Below are 19,886 nucleotides of genomic sequence, written 5' to 3'. Positions count from 1 at the left end.
GATCTTGTTATCAATATAATTGACTTCCATATGATTGCATTTAACGAGACTATTCATATTATAATAATAACAGCCGGAATAAAAAGCAAAAATCTGGTGTGGCGCACTCACACTACTTTCCTTGCCGTTATGAAAATTGATCACCTGACGCTAGTGTTCACGAGTCTACTATTCTAGGATCTTAGCCAGCTGGTGACAGGACAATAACGCTGGAGACACACGATGTGTGATATCTCTTCATAGTGAATGATTTAATAGAATCAACAGTTTGCCAACACTTTGCAATTGAATAATCACATTTTCTCGAATTTCGAGCTTATTTTTAATTTTAGGTGAAAATGTTACGAAAAATCAATTGTAGAGATTTTTATGCTCAATCTTTTCCACTCAATTTTTTTTGTTTAAATTATATCTGAAGCCTGATAATTGAGAATCTAAAATCAAACTTTGCATAGATGAGGCGGAGCTCCTGAAAGTTTTACAGATATGGGACTTGTGGCAGTTGATAGAGCTTATCAATGACTATCTTAAGTATAAATTTGATGAAAATCGTTCGAGCCGTTTTCGAGAAAATTACGAAAAACCCTGTTTTTGACAACATTTTCGCCATTTTAGCCGCCATCTTGAATCGCATTTGATCGAGAGGTGAGATATCGTGTACACAGACGCACATACACTCATACTCATACAAACACACACACACACACACACACACACACACACACACACACACACACACACACACACACACAACACACACACACACACACATACACATACAGATCAATACCCAAAAACCACTTTTTTGGACTCAGGGGACCTTGAAACGTATAGAAATTTAGAAATTGGGGTACCTTAATTGTATTCGGAAAGCAATACTTTCCTTACATATGGTAATAATAGGGCAAGGAAAGTGAAAATTGTTTCCAAATTTGAATTGAAACATGTGTGTGATCATTGAAATAATGATCTTCATCTGATCTAATGTACGGTACATAAATTATAATGCATTTAAAACAGAGTTTAAAACAAAAGTTTTCAACATAAGTTAATAACATTTTCTTTTCGCTGCTAGTTTTGTTATCAACAAAAGTTAATAACTTTGTCACGTGTTTTGTCTGCAGCTGTAGTTATTAGGGAACAGCTGTAGTTGTAGGGTAGGGATGCTGGGCGAGGGGGTTGCGGGGAAGATAGTAACCTGTTATTAACAAATCTTGACATAAATCAAGATAACATAAATCTTGTCAATGACAATTGACAAGGAATTTTCTGTTGAAAACACGGTTTATCAACTTTTTTCAAGATAATTTTTTGTCGATTCAGTCAAATTGACAACTTTTTATTAATAACTTATGTTATCAACTCCGGTGTAAACGCAACTCAACATGATGTTATTAACTTTTGTAATTAACATCAGTTGATAACAGAAATGTTGAAAACTTGTGTTATTAACTTCGGTGTAAACGCAGCTTTAGTCAATCTTATTGTTCAACAAACTCGATAGGCCTATGTAGAATGGTTCAAGAAGTTTGTGTTGAAAATTTTAAGTTGATTGATGAGAGTATCTGAGAGTTATCGTCGAACAATCCCCATGAATAAACAACTCGAGCATCAAGTGAAAGTAGAAACTCGCTACGCTTGTTTTATTAGTATAGCCTAACAATCACGAAACCACGTTTGTAATAATTATTATTATTCAAGCATCTTGAATGATTTTATAAAACAGTATTACTCTCAATAGATTATAAGTTGAAATCCCTCAATTGAGAATCATATTAAATATAATATATTGATTTGAGAATAAGTTAGTTCTATTATACTACTTAATTTTATTAGGCTACTTACGTTCAACAAATTGAATGTTCAGCTTTTTAAAGTGACTCAAAGCTAGTGCCCAAAAATTCCTTTTGATGAGAATAGATCCAACAGAAATCTTTTAATAGACACTCTGTATTGTTTTTTTTAGATTGAAGAGATTTACCTTAGGCTAATAAATTGATTGTATTTTGATAATATTATAATACTGCTTTTAACAGGTTAAAGTGGTAAAAGTAAACATTATTTTGGATAAAAATGTTGTCAATGGTCAGCTGACTTCAAGAGTTTTGCCAAACACATTTTTTACATGAATTATTGATAAATAATTTAGTGCTGGTTGCATAAAAGCCAGTTGAATTAAAACCGTTATTAATTTCACGATAACCAATCAGAGAAGCCTTTTCTGGAAGGCCTTCTCCAATATTATTGCGGTTCTTGTAAAAATGATCACAGTTAAAAATTTATCGGCTTTTGTGCAACTGGGCCTTAAACTTATTTCAATTCAACTATTAAAGGTTGAAATACATGTTATTGAACATTTAACACTATTTGTGCCAAAAGAAACCCTATTGAAGTGCCAAAAATTTATAAGTGTAGACCTACAACACAATTTTTATTATTATAATGCCGTAACCGTAGGCCTACTGATGGTTCTGAAAGATGAAGAAGCTGTACAAAATCTACAAAAACTTTCCAGTCCACTCTTATAGGACTGTGTATTCCAATGACTTCATTAAAAGAGTTTTTGTGATAAAAAATATGATATCAGTGGATTGAGAACAAAATGAACATAATAAACAATACCGTAGGTTTATAATGGATTTAATCCATTTTTAAAATTGGTGCTTTAAATTAATTGGTGATAACTGGTCCATCCGCGATATTTCAGTGTCAGATCTGAGATGAACAATCATTTTAAAATATTGGTGTGAAGTACAAATCTAACGAAAAGACAAAACATGTCCAATTGTAAATATGAACGCCTTTATCAAATAAACGCAACCGCAATGCACTCCCGTAGCGCGTGTAATGTATTGAGAAAACTGTAGGCGTTTCTTCAGCACTTTCAAAAATCGGTACCGCACCTGCAGAAACAGGTAATTCGCTCATCTTCAATGATCCCGATCCCATCAAGAATAAATAAACGAAGATATTTTAAAATAAAGCTCCATTACCTATGTAATAAACTCTCTTTATTGTTCCTTATGGACTACTATTCATATCTAGTGTGTAAAACGTTTCTCCTGTTCTACAGCACTTCTGACTTTATTGAATCAGGCTAATTTTATATTGATATCAGGTAATAATAGAGTGATTCCACTGATAAAAATAATGGTATTTGAAGTTACAGTTCTATTTCCAAAAGGATCAAAACCTGGATATAGACAATGTAGGTAACAGAATATATATAAGTTGATAATGATAAAGATGATAAAGTCCTGTATTCTGTTATTCCATTCAGAAATAGCATCGTATGATAATACAAGATGAGACTAATAATTTAGTCTCAATCAATTATTGATTGTCAATTCCCGACATTATAATCTGTATGAAAAAATGTGTATTGTACCTTTCTAATTGCATTGGAATTAATCCGTTACGGGGACTGATGACTAGAAGCGCTACATATTTGGCAGTGGTACAGTAAGTATATACCTATGGTTATTTAGTTACTATATAACTATGGTTATTTAGTTACTGTAGGCAGTGGTTTATGATTGGACTAATTATATCATATAGTAAAGACAAGAGTAACATGATATGCTGAGGTAACACTTCGACAACTGTAAAATTTCCATTGCGTTTCAAATATGCATTCACCTAATTATAGGAAATTTCTTTTGTTTATGATGTGAGAGTCTGAGAGAGATGAATGTTTCTTTTGAAGCTCAACCAAAATTGAGTCGGGGGAAAAAATACATTTTTTTCGATTATACCTGAGTACCGTCTGTAAGAGATAATCAAATAGGTACCGGTAAGGTAGTGTCATTATTTGCAAAGCACTCAGACTAGAACATTGTTTCCTCATTAATGAAAGTTATAATAATTTATGTTGTTGAAGACCTGCTAAAATTGGATTGGTGATTCATTTTCGAGTGTTTTCTTCTCATCTATTTCAAAGGCTCAAGTGCTCTCATCAGAGAACAAAAGTGTGGTAATGACTGATAAGATAACAATGTGGGAGAACAATTTCTCTTGAATTTGGATATGTAGATCTTCGTTAACGCTAGTAAAGTTCATAATGTAACACCGACGTAATGTTGAGTTCCAATTGTTGAAATAGTGGTAATGACTGATAAGATAACAATGTGGGAGAACAATTTCTCTTGAATTTGGATATGTAGATCTTCGTTAACGCTAGTAAAGTTTATAATGTAACATCGGCGTAATGTTCAGTTGTTGTGAATAATATTTTAAAGTTATTAAAAAAAGCTATAGAAAATGGCATCATCTCATGAAATCGCGGAGATCACCGGTGACCTTTACTTCTGCAGCATCGACGATCAAGAGAAAAATGATATTACAAGTCGCTTGAAACATTTGGATATACATTTCAATTGGAGTCTTCACCAAACAAGACCTGATGGCGCTAAATCTGAAATGATTGTTTCCGAATTGAATAGAAAGTTGAAGGAGATGATGGACATCAGTAATTCAGAATTAACTTTTCAATCGTGAGTTTCTATTTTATTGATTCATAATTTATTCTAATGGTCAAGTGTAATACACGATTTTCTATTAAAAAGTAGAAACGTATTATACTTTGTGTGTGTGATGGTCGTTTTTCAGAATTCACTTTTCAATCATAAGTTTCCATTTTATTGATTCATAATTTCTTCTAATGGTCAAGTGTAATACATATGATCTACTATTAAAAAGTATAAATGTTTATACTTTGTGTGTGGGATAGTCGTTTTATGTTGTTTCGATAACGATAACCTTTAATCGAGTTTTCCTACTTCACGGTTTTATCTGTTAAATTGTCATTATCAAACTTTTGTCAGTGTATGACAGAGTTGAAGAGGTGTCACTGAGTATTCTCTATTATAATTAAATGTTTATTCTTGTAATACAGATAACAATACCTGTATATTGAATTTTAAAGTTAAATTGCGACCATTTAATGAACATTGAATAATATCATAGAAAGTCACCACTCAATACTCATAACTTATTAGTATTGTATGTTATAGTTATCATTACTATACACGGATTCATCCCCTATATTTATATTATCATAATATTTCTTTTTAAATAACCCAATCACAGTTTTCACAGTTTCCCATATTTTTTAAGTTTTTTAATATTTCCTTCATTTATTACCGTAACTCATTTCATCTCTGCTTTTCAGTTTTTGTTGTCAGTTGACAATAGCTCAAGAACTGATAAAATATGATACTGCTAGTGCGCTGAGAAGGGTCTTGGAATGTGAGCCATGGGTGATGAGCCTAAAAAGTGACAAATTTCAAGAAAATGAGTTCATTTCTATCAGGGAGGCCGTGGAGTACATTTATCTAGGTTGCAAAGCGTATGCATTATTCAAATGTGGATCTATTTCAGAAGCGAAAGAGGTAATCCAAGTTTATTCAATTTATTAGGAAGTACTGTTTCTGATTAGTAGGCAGAATGATGTGAAAAGTTTATACACGTTAGCCGTGAACACGATAATTCTTCTAATATTAAAAAGTGAGCCTAAATGCGTGAAATAAAATAGATTCTCAAGACCATTCGAAATATCACTGCAGTATATTACACCGTGTATTAATATGTGTATCTCATTCCCATTAATTTTTCTCAAGCCCATCAGATAACTACCCGTATTTGGTTTTCCTCTGTTTATTCCATTATTACCTTATTCTAGATAGATTACAGTGTATCATGGATGATGAGTCCATGTGAAATATATTCTACAGAAATCAAGGATAGCCTATGGCCAATTTGCTTTGAAAAGAGTGAAATGCTCCTTGATTACTGATGATTTTTTTCGAACACACCTCCTCTCCAAATCTTCAGTTAATCATACAATTTACTCTGACTAATATTAATGAATTTTTCAATGATGGGATAAAAAAATTACAATATGCTGTATTGATAATGTCAATCCTTAGTAGCACTGATATTGGAAAATACTCTTGTTCATTGGACTACAGGATGGATTTGTGAAAATTACTTGAATGGAATCTAATTATTACTTTATAAGTAACAAAAAAGAGTGACACATGCTATAGTGAGATCCACGTTATAATGACAGTTGATTGAGATGGGAGGACAGCGTTGCCGATTCTCTGCCTTGATTAATTATCTTTCTACATTGTCAAAAACAGATTTGGCATCGTTGTGGAGCAAGAAAAGGATAGTACTACCTGCTTTGTCGAATAATAGACAAGGATAGCAACACCAAAGTTGATCAAATACTGTCATTATAACGTGGACCTTACTATAGTGAATAGCCTTGATCTATTTGCAATGAAATTTGACTAGAAGTGCACTAAACATTGACTTCATAAGTTCTTCTTTAGAATTTCTACTTCAAGTTTTGGGAATAATCGCAAACAGGATATATCAAAAAAATTTATTTTGGTATATAGTTCCATTCTTATGCCTGAGTGAATTGATATGATACTAAGAGAATCCTAATAAAAACTCTTTTGTAGGTGCTTTTGAATATTCCTGATATGGAGCGCATGGAAGAAAAACAAATATCTGGAGTATATGCGGTGAAGGCATGTGCTTTCATGGAGTATGGCTTACAAGGATTTTTCAAAGCTTTGGAGTACATCAGCATTGCTAGATCAAAGCATCCAAAAATGGCTGAATGGCATTTCCTGACAGGGAAACTCATATGTAAGTGACTGAATACAGAATTCCATTTCATTGATTTAGCTAATCTTCAGTTTACACATCTAACTCATATGTAAGTGAATGAATACAGAATCCCATTCCATGGATTTAGAAATTTACAATTTGTAGCTGTAGCCTATGGGAGTAGACTATCTAGTTTATAGAAGTACATTTCGAATGTCCTGTAGCCTACTGTATTATCTTGCGTAGAGTTTGGGCTACTCTCAAACTTTCATGGTTTGAACAGAATATGTGAGTGATATACTACTGATTAGTAATTATGTACCGGTAATAATGCAGAACTCGTTCCTACACACAGATGGATAGCCTTGTAGAGGGACTCAAAGAATGTTGTATACGGTCCTTATCGTTCTCTAAAAAAATTGAATTTGAAGTATCATGGCAAACCTGCTCATGACGACAGGAAAAACCAATCCTAATCTGAAAGAAGGAATAGAAAGTAAAAAATTCAGTTATAGCCTCTGATGTAATACACATACAATTCTCAGTAAGAAGTTTTCCTAGTAGTAAACTGTACTTTCTACTAGTCTACTGTAGTAGACTAGAATTCCGTATATTTCATCATTAACAAGAATGGTGAGCTATTTTTAAGAGAGGGATCTTACCCCATTCTCAACAACCAATTTCTTGAAAATCGTGAAAATAAAGACATCTATCTATTCACATACTTATATATGAATTTTCAGCAAGAATACGGCACATCAAATATCAAGGCATGCCAATATCAGATGAAGAAGAAGGATTCTTTCGTACCGCTTATGAGTTGTATAAAAATGAGCCTAGCTATGCATTGTACATGGCTCAAACCAATCGTGAAAAAGCATATGGATTATTTACTGAGTGTCGCTACGATAGAGAAGCTTACAAAAATTCATTGGCATACATCAATAGAATGAACGAGGAAGCATTATCTTTATACAAGTAAGAAAACCCTTTTTCTTCCACTTGAAAAAAAGATTCAATGCAGTTGTAGAAACTTTTTTAACCTAGATGAAGAATAACTCTCTACAATAATAGATCCATTATGAATCTACAAATATAAATTGTAAATTGTTCATACGATTTATTGGCGTCTTCATGAATTCTATCAGATTAAGCGGAACCTGACAAATATCATATCTGTTTGATCTATATTTTTTATACTGAGGGTGATGCCCGAATACGCTGTTAGGCTTGTGCGTGGGTAATTAATTAGAGGGATGATGATGAGGGATGACGACACTTTTTAGGTGGTCGGGACCGACGACTTTTCGTCGCCTCCGAAAGACGATAGAGTTAATAAGGACAGCAAAAAATCGTACGAACAAAAATCTATGTGTGTGCAGCAACTGTCTTTATGCTGGAAACAAGCAGTTTACAAGATTATTCAACTTGAATATTTTCAAATGCAAGCAGCTGATTGCCATGATAAAGTGATAGAGGCTACAAATTATAACACAATCGTACCATGTAGCTGCTCTCCTAACTCCTTAGGCCAAAACACTTTCTGCCAACTAGGCCTTATTAATTTGACAGTAGGAAAAATAATTTCAATTATTTTTGGGAAACTTTTTGCTTCCACCACCCACTAATCTTCTGAAACAAAATTTTTTCTATCATGTCGTATAAAATGTTTCCTGCTTGAAATGTCTCGAGACAAAATTTGCTAAACATATTAATCAATTGTAACATAAGGGGGTTAGGCTAAATGAAAATGATCCAGACGCCAAAGATAAGAGGACATTATCCAGTTATTCTGATATCACATTCTCACCCATTATGACATGTCACGTTATTTTTTATAGTTAAATAATGATTAGCCTCCTGCTTGGCATCAGTTGGTAGAGCATGAAATATTTTAATAATTATAATAATCAAGGTCGTGGTTTTTAATAGGATACAGTCTCATAAAAATCTTTATAGGCCCAGATATGAGCTTCCACAATAATTCTGATAATTCATGAAAAAATATATATATATATGGTACTTATCCTATAGTATTGAGGAATAAAAAATAAATCGCACACCATAAACAATTTGATACATATATTAACAAATATTGCAAAAATAAATCAGAGCAAAAAAATATATAGAGCGACAAAAAATATATAATATAAGATAAAACAATAATCGAAATCAATAAAATATCACAGGCTAAATACTATTCTTTAAATTCTACAGCACGAAACGTTACCATGTGCTTTTATTTTTATGATCATATGCATCTACTTGCATGTAGCTGCAATATCAGCTTGCTAATGCCTGTCGGCTTGGACAATTCCATTAAAACTAAATTCTAAAAATCAACTTGATAAATTGACAACTAATAATTCAAATACATATATTAAATTCTATAGTATCTAATAGATTTCTTTGTAATAAATATATATATTTTATCTCAGGGTGCGAGATTCGGCACCTAAAGGAATAAAAGAGCAATTCATCTAGTGAATCAGAGCTACAACAAACTATCGCAAATTATATTGCAGAAATTAAAAATCATATGAATGTGTATTAACAGCCTAAATTTTATACTTCTTTGATTTATAGATCTTCTGATATGTAGATTGATTCGTTACTTTCTAATAAAATACCTTTAATACTACATTTACTTGCGCAAGTATTCTTTTACCAAATTCTTAATTTATAAGAAAACCCTTTCGACGAGCTAGCTTTGATTCTTATGTAATTTCGAAGCACTGAGAGCGCCCTATCACTATTTCAATATTTTTCACTCACGTGTCGAAATTTTCTTATGAGCTGCTGATGTCGATCCAACTCCTGGTGGTCCTGGATTATTGTAGCCGGAGTCGTCTCTTCCAAGGGGTTACAAAATTATTTAAAATGACTTTTGCTTTATAAGAGCATCACAAAGTCTTATAAGAAATTTGGTAATTCACTTTAACTTTAAGTTATTACAAGATATAGCAAGGTATTACGCTCTATAATTTTTAGTGACCTCTCATGGTGGCAGTTGGCAGGCGAGTGTGGGTCTCGTTTCTCAATTTTACAATTCTCATTTCCGATTTTCAAATTTGCATAAAATTTGAATATTCTAGTCCTCCGCCATTCAAGGCTCAAATAGACCGTGCTAAAATATTAAATTATTACTTATGTTATATATATAATAATTTCTTTGCCTTCGGGCCATATCCAAAACATAGACTATATAACAATTTTTTTTTAAATTCTATTTATTTGTAGAAATATATACAAATATTTTTGAATCTGCTCACTATTGCCGCCTATCAATTGCCATTATTTGATTGGTGCATGCAAATTATTACAGTATTCATGCACCCGGTAACCTCCTACTTCCTTAATACATTTAATTATTTTTATTGGGTTTTTAAATATGCTCTCTACATGCTAATTAATTTTTTATAGGTTATTATTTGTTTCATACATCATAATAATTAGCCACGTGAGACCTTTAGTTCCTCAAATTGAATACCGTTTTGCCACAATAAATTTCTGCCAAGGTGTTTGGTCAGATTCTACGTTGTATGGCTCGGTCGATCGTTAGGTCGCCGATCACTAAATATTTATGCCTAACCTCAATTTTCAATATTTTATATATTAGCAAAAAATTATTTCAATTCCTCTTAGGCTGTTGTACAGTTTAGCCAGGACGTCTGATATTATCTAATCTTTATGTTATCTCTTTGGCGATATTAGCCAATTACTTCACTTGGACCTATAAATATTTTAGCTAGGGATTTTTATTTATCAATCCAAATTAAATATGTTACAGACATCAAACAAATCTGAGAGAAAACGTGATGTATTGAAGAAAAACAAATTTTTGCCATTATGCTTTTAATGCCATCAAATGAATGGAATTTCCTTTCAATCCTTCAACCTTTAAACATTTGCAGCCCCTTCTGGAATATCGGGGATGATATTATACATACAACTCTGTGGTTGAATTGGAAATTTGAGAATTTTACGATTCTACACAACTTGACAACACATTACTTCGGATGGAGGGACACGCCTCAAATTATTTTATACAAAATATAGTTGACAATAATATTATATAATAGTTAAACATTCATATACTCCAAGTAGTAACTTAGTACTACTGTACAATAAAGTTTTTATTGTAAGTAAAAAATACTTAAAATATCTTATTGCAAATAATATTATCTGTGCAATGTTGATAGAGATGAAAGTGGCTGTTGGTGAAGAGAAGTAGCTATAGTTCAATTTATTCAACGAGCAATCAACTTGACAATTGGACTCTTCAAACATATATTTCAGTTACTACATGGTTTTTACTGTAGCCAGCTATTTCTACAAAATGTCAGTTTTGTCTACCTCTCATATTTGATAAAGAGGCGATATCACATGTTAGATACTGCTTCTATAATATATAGTGTGATTATACAAAGTTATTCTTTCCTATTTATTTTTAGGATGTTGGTTGAAAGTAATCAGAATGATTCTTATATATTGGGCCGCTGTGCGTTTGGAATGGTGAAATTACCTGCGCCTTACAAACGGCTGGACTTGGCTGTGGATGCTATTGAAAAGGCATTGACAATATCTCCTGACAATCCCCTGGTTAATCATTATGCTGGTTTGATTTATCATATTCACTTGAGGGTAAGTAAGGTAGCACTGGCTTTCTCTTGGTTGTAATTATTCTCGACGCCTCTCAAAATTATCAATACTTTCACTTTTTGTGTAGTTGAGAAGTTGATATTGTGGTAATTATTCATATTGAATGAAAAAGACTAAGAAGTTGTCAAAAAACCACTGATTTGAATCAGTGGTTCTTTAACAATTTCTTAGTCTTTTTCATTCAATATCAATACTTTCGGAAATTTCAGGACACATTGACACAACGTCATCACCCGTATGTTTTCTATGGTAATCACAGATAGGTAGATAATCATTATTGTTAGTAGCATTATGCTATATTAAATTCTATGAATATTTTATATAACCTATAGTGGATAGCCTAAAATATTTTTTGTGGAAATTTCACACTATCCTTCCATACAATGCGACTTCATCATCCATTCTATTTGAAGTTTTTTGTGAGTTATTCAACAGTCAAACAATGATGATAGTTTTTAAGTACCTAATAAAACTTATGGTGACTGCCTTATTCGTCAACCTCTTAAGCAGGCCCTGATGGTGTTATCCACTTCCTCTCTTACTGAAAAATACGCAAGTGTACGGTATCCAATCAAAGTGAGTATATTCATCAATGGATATAAAGCAAATGTTTAAAGTTGAACACTTTTTTGGAGGTTTCTGAGCTGAGCTACATAGGGTAATGAGCTTTGAAGTTATAATCCCGGTTATGTTTCATAATAATAATTATCAGAGGCCTGATTTCTAGGACTCTTAATAAATCCAATTAGCCATTGAATCCATATAGGTTTGATAGATTCAATAAGTAAAAAAGTCCATTAGATATCACAAATGAAGTGCCCTTTAAATCAGACCATAATATTACCAACTACATGTAAAAACGTTGACTCTACCTCATCCCATCTCGATATTTTCAGGATTATTCAAAAGGATTGAGATATTTAGAACGAGCTGCCAATAAAAACAATTATCCCGCACTGATGGATTGGATGAGATTGAAATACCAATTGGATCCAAAAAATTATGATCCACTTCCTGAACTAACAAAAGCGTTGGAGTACACAGACTTCACTTCAAGCACTCTAACTGAGATTGCTTCCTGGTATTTTTTCAAAAAACTGGATTTCTTCAGTGCCTGGGATCATCTGGTGAAAGTAACTGAGGATCATCGTATTAGAGTGAGTTCAACCTTGTCAAACCAACCTTCTTTTCCAATCCTTTCTTGTTGCTATACTTTTTGTGTATATCTTCAGACTTACTTTTTTGACCGAGCGAAGAGAGGTCTAAGATTCAAGTCGACGGTTTGGCATTTCTCTTAATGTTTAAATGTTTAAATGTTTGTTTGTTTATATGTTGCGCATTTACGGCGAAACTCAGCTGACAAGTGAGTACACAGATGTGTGAGAAGCCAGTCTATTGCTGTAATGTCTATAGTTCCAATCAGGTACTTGTGGATGAGAATACTGCGTGAGGTCTACTGTTCACAGAACTACTAGTCTAAAAGTTAGGCTGCAGCTCAAATTCCATATGGAGGTGACGTTTTCCTCTGCCATCTATAACTTTGAGCCCTTATGTTTTTACTTGTTAGTTGTTTTTTTTCAGGCACTTGTACCCCATCGTTTTCAGCTGCGACTCTCAACACAAATTTCAACAACAACACCTCTTAAGCTGCGTTTATACTGTGTAACTTTGTTATAAAACATTGATTATATAACAACTTTAACAAAAATGTTATGAATTCATTTAACTTGTTACATGTAACTTCGTGTTCTAAAACATAATTTCGTGTTATATAACAAGTTTTTCCTTTAGCTACGTTTAGACCGTGTAACTTTGTTACAAGACGTTATGGTTATATAACAACTTTAACAAAAATGTTATAAATTCTTGTAACTTATTACATGTAACTTGGTGTTTTATAACATAATTTCGTGTTTTATATCAAGTTTTTCCTTTCCCGCATGAAGTCGGTAAAGATCAAAGAAAAAGTATAACTCTTTGTTACATGTTACATGTGTTATAAGAAAGTTTTACTACTTATAACATGTTACAAGTTATAGAATGGAGTTGAAATAGGTGGTGGGGGAAAGTAGCTGAATCATCAGCTGCTTACAGGCGCGGATCCAGGACCTTGACCTCTGGGGGGGGGGGTGATTGGGGTGGTCGTCCAGGGGACCCCCACCTAAAGATTGTTGAGGTTTTTTTATCGAAAACAGCATTTGAGAGCTTTATTTATTTGTAGAAATTGATTAGACTTTTGAACTTGTTCATTCAAATGCTAAAGTCATGATACTTATTTCTGCAACTACAGTACTTTAAATATACATTGGCTCTTGCATTTTGTATTGTAGTTCTGATTTTCAATATATTGTTTGGGTACATAAATTTCCTTGTGCTAGATACAGAGTGGCCCAAAAACCTTGTATTTTCGGTTAATTTTCCAGTTTTAAGTTATTTCCGCCAAATCCTGTAATCGATCAGAAAAATTTGCTCCCGCCTTTTATTTAGATTATGAAATTACTAATAAAATGAGATTATTCGGAACTTTCTATCCTCAATGAGTACTGAGTTACAATTTTTCAAAAATAATTGAAATTAGAAAAAAATAATTTTGATGAATTTTAGTTTTTGATCTACAATATCTTCCGATTGTCACCATTTAAATGTATAATTCAAGATTCCTCTGAACGTAGTTTTGTGTTCTACAGGCTCTATCTTATATAGATTTCGAGGTAAACCTGACAACAATGATCCTTGTATTTTGGAGAACACCTGAATTTTAGCTTCATTCATCATCAGCAACTCCATTGTCATCACATTCAGATTTCGCACCATGATATAAGTTCATTAGATCATGTTCTATGAGAATCACCCGTTATATGCTCTTAATTTAGTGGAGAGGCGCGCATAAGGACACCTCAAGAATCAAAATTTTAAACACTCATAACTTTTGACACAATGATCAGATCTCATTGTAGCACAGCTCATTCTTCTCAGCATGTCAAGGCGGTTCAAAATCACGCATTATAAGTGAAATTCGATCAAAAAATAAAAAAAATCATCCTTGAGTGTACTTTAAACAGTATTTCAATTCACAAAAAATGACCAATTTGCACATTCAAAGCTGCATATTGAGAAATACTTCGGATAAAATTTCAAAATGTGGAAAAGTATTTCCTCTTTCCACTACAATTAAGAATACTCTCGATTCCAGTATTATTAGAAAGTTACAACCGATTTTAAAAATGACGATTCCAGTTTTTCATTTTTGCGCGACTTTTCTGTTAATCAAGAGTCTGATACATCATAGAAACTCATGATTCCAAATTGTAGACAATTCGCATCCTCTACGAGCTCATAATAATTGCCTAAAATTCATCTTGGATCACTATTTCCTATCATAGCACTGCCTAGACCGTTAATTTATGATAAAATTATCATATATTTCTTGATTTTTTACGATCGAATCTTACATTACAATCATATTCTTCCGTGTGCAACAACTAAAATAGGAGGAAAAATTCAAAATCAATTCTAAAAATCAAGATCAAGTCTTCTTTATAATAATGGGTTACCGAGATACATAGCTCTGATTTGTCATTTCTTTGTGCATTGAAGTACTGGTTAATCTACACTCAGGGATGAATTTCATATTTTTCGATCGAATTCGACTCATGAATACTCATGGAGCATTTTGTTTTGAACCGCCTTGACGAGCCGAGAAGAATGAGCTGTGGTACAATGACATCCGATCATTGTGACAAAAGCTATGAGTGTTTGAAATTTTGATCCTTGAAGTGTACCCTACTTATGCGCGCCCGAGGGAAGAAAAATTCATTTTTTAAGCGTTATTAATGTTATTTAAATAAACTTTATCGATCTATATCAAAGTATAATCAGTTTCCCTCCGAAAATTTCATACCAAACTCATCGGAAGTTCAAAATACGTTTCTGTAATAGAAGTGATAAGTTTCAAATTTCCAATTTATTTCCAAATAATTTTTAATAAATAAGATAGGACTATAAAGTTTGTTTTCAATCTTAATGGCTGATTTGTACCACGTGACAGTCAATGGCCATACTTTGGGTAATATACTGTAGAGACCCACAAACTGATGCTTTTGCTTTATAACATGTTACAAATTCCTTTTTGTCAATCAAACTTTTGTTGTATAACAACAAATCTTTTGTTGATTTTTTTCTAACAAAAGTTACATATAACAAAGTTACACAGTGTAAACGCAGCTTTAGAAAATTGTACAATGGCCAACTATGCTCACATTCAGTCTCGAGGGGGTAGCCTTTAAAACGGTACTACAATCCCATGCAGTTGAGGACATGCACTCACTTACAATAAATTATATGTATAGTATTTATTCACTACACAATAATTTGGTGAAGTAGAAAACAAATAATAAACAGTGGAAGAAAATTGAATAACTGAAAGCATCATCCCAGTAGGGCCTTATTCACTGTACGAATCTCTGGTAAAATCAGTGAAACAGTTAACAGTAAAAAAAATCAATAACTACAGTTAATTTTATCTCTCCCCATTCCTCTGCTTCCCATACCCCTCCAAGTCTAAACTATTTTGTATGGACTATAGTGCCATTGATCCACTACAAGTGTCTAGGCTGAAATAATTCTATAGAGTCTCAATGATAATTTATCCATTCATATCTTGTCAAGTCTTTCATTGGCAAAGAGATGTTCTGCCTCGCTGTAATACCCTATTTTACTTATTACGAACATTCAAATGAGCTACACAGATTATATTTAGTAGAAGATTTGATCAATCAATTTTAGTCTCTGCTGTCCAATGTTATTCTTTTCTTCTTTCTTTTCCAGAATCACATGTCTCGCTTCTTGAACATGAAAACCAAATGCGACTTGTTTGAAGTGATTTTCGATGAAGTGAAATTGAGGCTAACTGAATGTAAATACAAAGACGAACATGAGAAGGAGAAGCTGATGCAACTGAAAGGGCGATTGCAGATACTTTGTCCCCAATCTCATCCAACGGACTACAGCGATCTAAATCAATTATTATCGAGGATAGTTTTAATTCAGCCAGAAAAGCGTTGGAAGTAGATCGATTTCAGCCAAAATCAGGACGTAGAAGGATTTCCTGTTGGAAACTTTTCAAGGACCAGACTGTCATCCCGCAATAGTCCAGATAAGAACAGCTCGAGCTTTCACATGAGAGGAGAAACAAAACAATCATGGAGAGATTCTAACTCGAACAATCACGAAAGACACGTTACAAAACAACCAGAAACATTGAAATTGAGCAGAGACAAATAGACAGCAACCGTCATGAGAATATAGATTCTTGTGCTCCTGACACTGGCGAGTCACATTCATTAGATAGAGCTTCTACCAGGAATGTCCCCACATCAAAGAATAAACAATCATCTGCAAAACGTAATTATAAGATTCATGAGCGTCCTCTCTATTATCCAAAAGTGAATCACAAGGTATCAACTCCCCAAACAAATTTTAGTGATTCTGATCACTTCGATTGTCCGTACATAGAAGATGCAATAAATGAATAGAAAGAGAAAGAAAAAAAGGATTAACTTAAATCGTCAGAATACTACTTTTTCGCCTACTGTAATAATAAAAGATGAACTAAGTTCATGTCAGTTTTATTGGTCGAAATTCTAAACATTGAAACGTTTAAAATGTATCAATCTCAGAAAACTAGCCTACTTGAAATTCTGTTGCGAATTTATTAAAAATGTTCTGAATATGAATTAATTAATTAATTCACTCAATTCTATTACCACAACTCAGCTCATTCAAATAAGCTTTTCAATGGCTCAATTTAATTTAGTAATGGATATGAATCAAGATCGTTTATTTGAATTGAAAATTGAGAAATAACTCTATCAATCTTGAATAACATTTTCATTTTGTGATTTAAAACTATCTCCTATTCAAATCACAACTCTATCACATTTGTCAATGTTATATACATTCATAACCATCCAGGAAGGAAATTTTGTAATCTGACTACAATCGTGTGATTTGAAATAAAATTCTACTGAATTTTCCATGTGAATTTTAAATATTATACTGTCATCCTCAGAGAGGACTAAAAAGTGGGTCAATTCCATTAACCAAAAAGCTTTATCTGTATAATGGTTTCAAGAGTATGTGTTAAGAAATTGTGATTTGATTGGTTGAAGTGTATAGTAGTTTGTTATCGTTAAACATACTGAATCCAAAATTAGGGATGGTTATCGATACATCGATGGTTAAAAACATCGATGTTTCAACATCAAACATCGATGTTTTTAAACATCGATGTTACTGTTCGATGTTTTCACTTATCGATGTTTACCTAGAATCGGTCATTCGATGTTTTTCCCAACTAAAAAGTAACAACTATTTTTTAATTTGATACAAGTTTTTTCTTATTTTCTTGTTTGAAGAGGATTATCTTGAAATCAATAAGCAAATAGTAACAAATTACAATCATTATCTCTATCATATTTAGTGTAGTATTCTGTTTAGTGTTTTTGTGAATATTGATCACTCTTGTGAAAGATCTCGCATAAGTTTTGATTTCCTGCAGATTGCTATTTTTATTTTTCAATCAGGCTCTCTGTATTTTCATGTGAGACTGTTGGATACTCTTGAAGATTTACATTACTCCTGTGGCCTGTGTCAAGGTTAGATAGTTAGTATTTAGAATTGAATAAGAGGTCGGATTCTTTGTTTCTTACTACAATTATTTCCTCAACATGTGTTTAACACTAATTAATAGCTCTGGAAAAGAGGTCCTCGTATTGTAAGGAGTGCAGATATCCATATCAAAAGCTTAATCCATTTTCATTTTCTAAAAATCTATCAGGTATTGAATGAATACGATATGAGTATCAATGATTGCTAAAATTAGCTTAGGGTGAAATTTCGAGACGAATCCTCAAGGATATCCCGAGAGGTTTCAGACTAAACCATGAAGATGACAAATCTTGTGAACTAGAGTTGATGTATCTTTCTAGTCACAACCTGACTTCAATTATTCGAAAGACTGTTACTTGAATACCACAAGTCCAAAATTGCTGTGATTCAAGTTAGTAACTGTTGAAATATTGGAACAATAGCTCCAGATAAAATTGAAGCTTTACTTTAGAAGCTGCTTTTGTGCTCTACAATCTGAGATCAGGTATAGCAATCTATCTCATATTCCAAGTAAACCTGACAACAATGCTCCTTGTATTGTGAAAAACACCTAATTTTCGCACAACGACAAAAGTTCTCAAGATTATGTTCTATGAGAATCACCCGTAAGATACACTTCATTTCAGTATTTCCTAGTGGAGAGGCGCGCTTAAGGACACCTCAAAGATCAAAATTTCAAACACATAACTTTTGAAACAATGCTCAGATTTCATCGTACTACACTTCATCCTTCCGGTCGGCACGGCGGTTCAAATCATGCATATAAGTCAAATTCGGTCGAAAAATGGAAAATTTATTGTTGAGTGTACTTAAGCCCATATTCCAATACACAGAAAATGACCAATTTCTTATATTAAAAGTTGCATGTCTTGTGAAATACTTCTGATAAAATTTCCAAATCTAGTGAGAATGTGAAAATCATTGTCCCACTCCAATAAATAATACTTTCGATTCCAAAACAATTGGAAGTTAAGATTTAAAAATGGCGATTTCAGTTTTTACATTTTTTTCTTAATTTTACTGTTGATCAAGAGTTTCTAAAACGAGTCTGAGACATCATAGAAACTTACGATTGATTATAAATTGTAGAAAATCCCTCTAAGAGGTCAGTTTCCTAAAATCCATCTTGAATCACTTTTCGCTATCATAGAACTGCCAAAACCGTTAATATGAGAAAAATATCTACAATTTCCGGATTTTTTCACAATAAAATCTTACTTTACGAACATATTTTTTCATGAATTTTACAGCAGATGAAATGGAAAATTTATGTACATTTCAAGATCATGTAATAGTTTTATAATAAGGGGTTACCGAGATACATAGCTTTGAATATAGAAAATGGTCATTTCTTATGTATTGAATATGAATAAGTACCTACACTGATATAATTCTATAGAGTCTCAATGATTATTTATCCATTCATATCTTGTCAAGTCTTTCATTGGCAAAGAGATGTTCTGCCTCGCTGTAATACCCTATTTTACTTATTACGAACATTCAAATGAGCTACACAGATTATATTTAGTAGAAGATTTGATCAATCAATTTTAGTCTCTGCTGTCCAATGTTATTCTTTTCTTCTCTCTTTTCCAGAATCACATGTCTCGCTTCTTGAACATGAAAACCAAATGCGACTTGTTTGAAGTGATTTTCGATGAAGTGAAATTGAGGCTAACTGAATGTAAATACAAAGACGAACATGAGAAGGAGAAGCTGATGCAACTGAAAGGGCGATTGCAGACACTTTGTCCCCAATCTCATCCAACGAACTACAGCGATCTTAAATCAATTATTATCGAGGATAGTTTTAAATTCAGCCAGAAAAGCGTTGGAAGTAGATCGATTTCAGCCAAAACTCAGGAACGTAGAAAGGATTTTCCTGTTGGAAACTTTTCAAGGACCAGACTGTCATCCCGCAATAGTCCAGA

The 19,886-nt window shown here is 32.8% G+C and overlaps 1 protein-coding gene across 1 annotated transcript; it reads left to right on the top strand.

The window, feature by feature from the left end:
- Positions 1-4,034: 4,034 nt before the first annotated feature.
- LOC111046564 lies at positions 4,035-16,901 on the top strand. Its single transcript, XM_039421710.1, has 7 exons — positions 4,035-4,493; positions 5,171-5,390; positions 6,474-6,663; positions 7,368-7,602; positions 11,079-11,268; positions 12,183-12,443; positions 16,114-16,901. Exons 1-7 carry the CDS (start codon positions 4,261-4,263, stop codon positions 16,354-16,356), a joined length of 1,572 nt encoding a protein of 523 aa, XP_039277644.1. The 5' UTR covers positions 4,035-4,260; the 3' UTR covers positions 16,357-16,901.
- The last annotated feature ends 2,985 nt before the right edge of the window (positions 16,902-19,886 follow it).

Source organism: Nilaparvata lugens, chromosome 2 (assembly GCF_014356525.2).
Source record: "Nilaparvata lugens isolate BPH chromosome 2, ASM1435652v1, whole genome shotgun sequence".
NCBI lineage: Eukaryota > Metazoa > Arthropoda > Insecta > Hemiptera > Delphacidae > Nilaparvata > Nilaparvata lugens.
This window is presented reverse-complemented; position numbering and strand designations above follow the sequence as displayed.

Bases quoted from the DNA above. Each gene is read 5' to 3' on its own strand.
- LOC111046564 (XM_039421710.1), top strand. From the start codon at position 4,261: ATGGCATCATCTCATGAAATCGCGGAGATCACCGGTGACCTTTACTTC. The intron at 6,664-7,367 runs GTAAGTGACTGA...ATGAATTTTCAG, and splicing joins CCTGACAGGGAAACTCATAT to CAAGAATACGGCACATCAAA. The intron at 12,444-16,113 runs GTGAGTTCAACC...TTTCTTTTCCAG, and splicing joins CTGAGGATCATCGTATTAGA to AATCACATGTCTCGCTTCTT.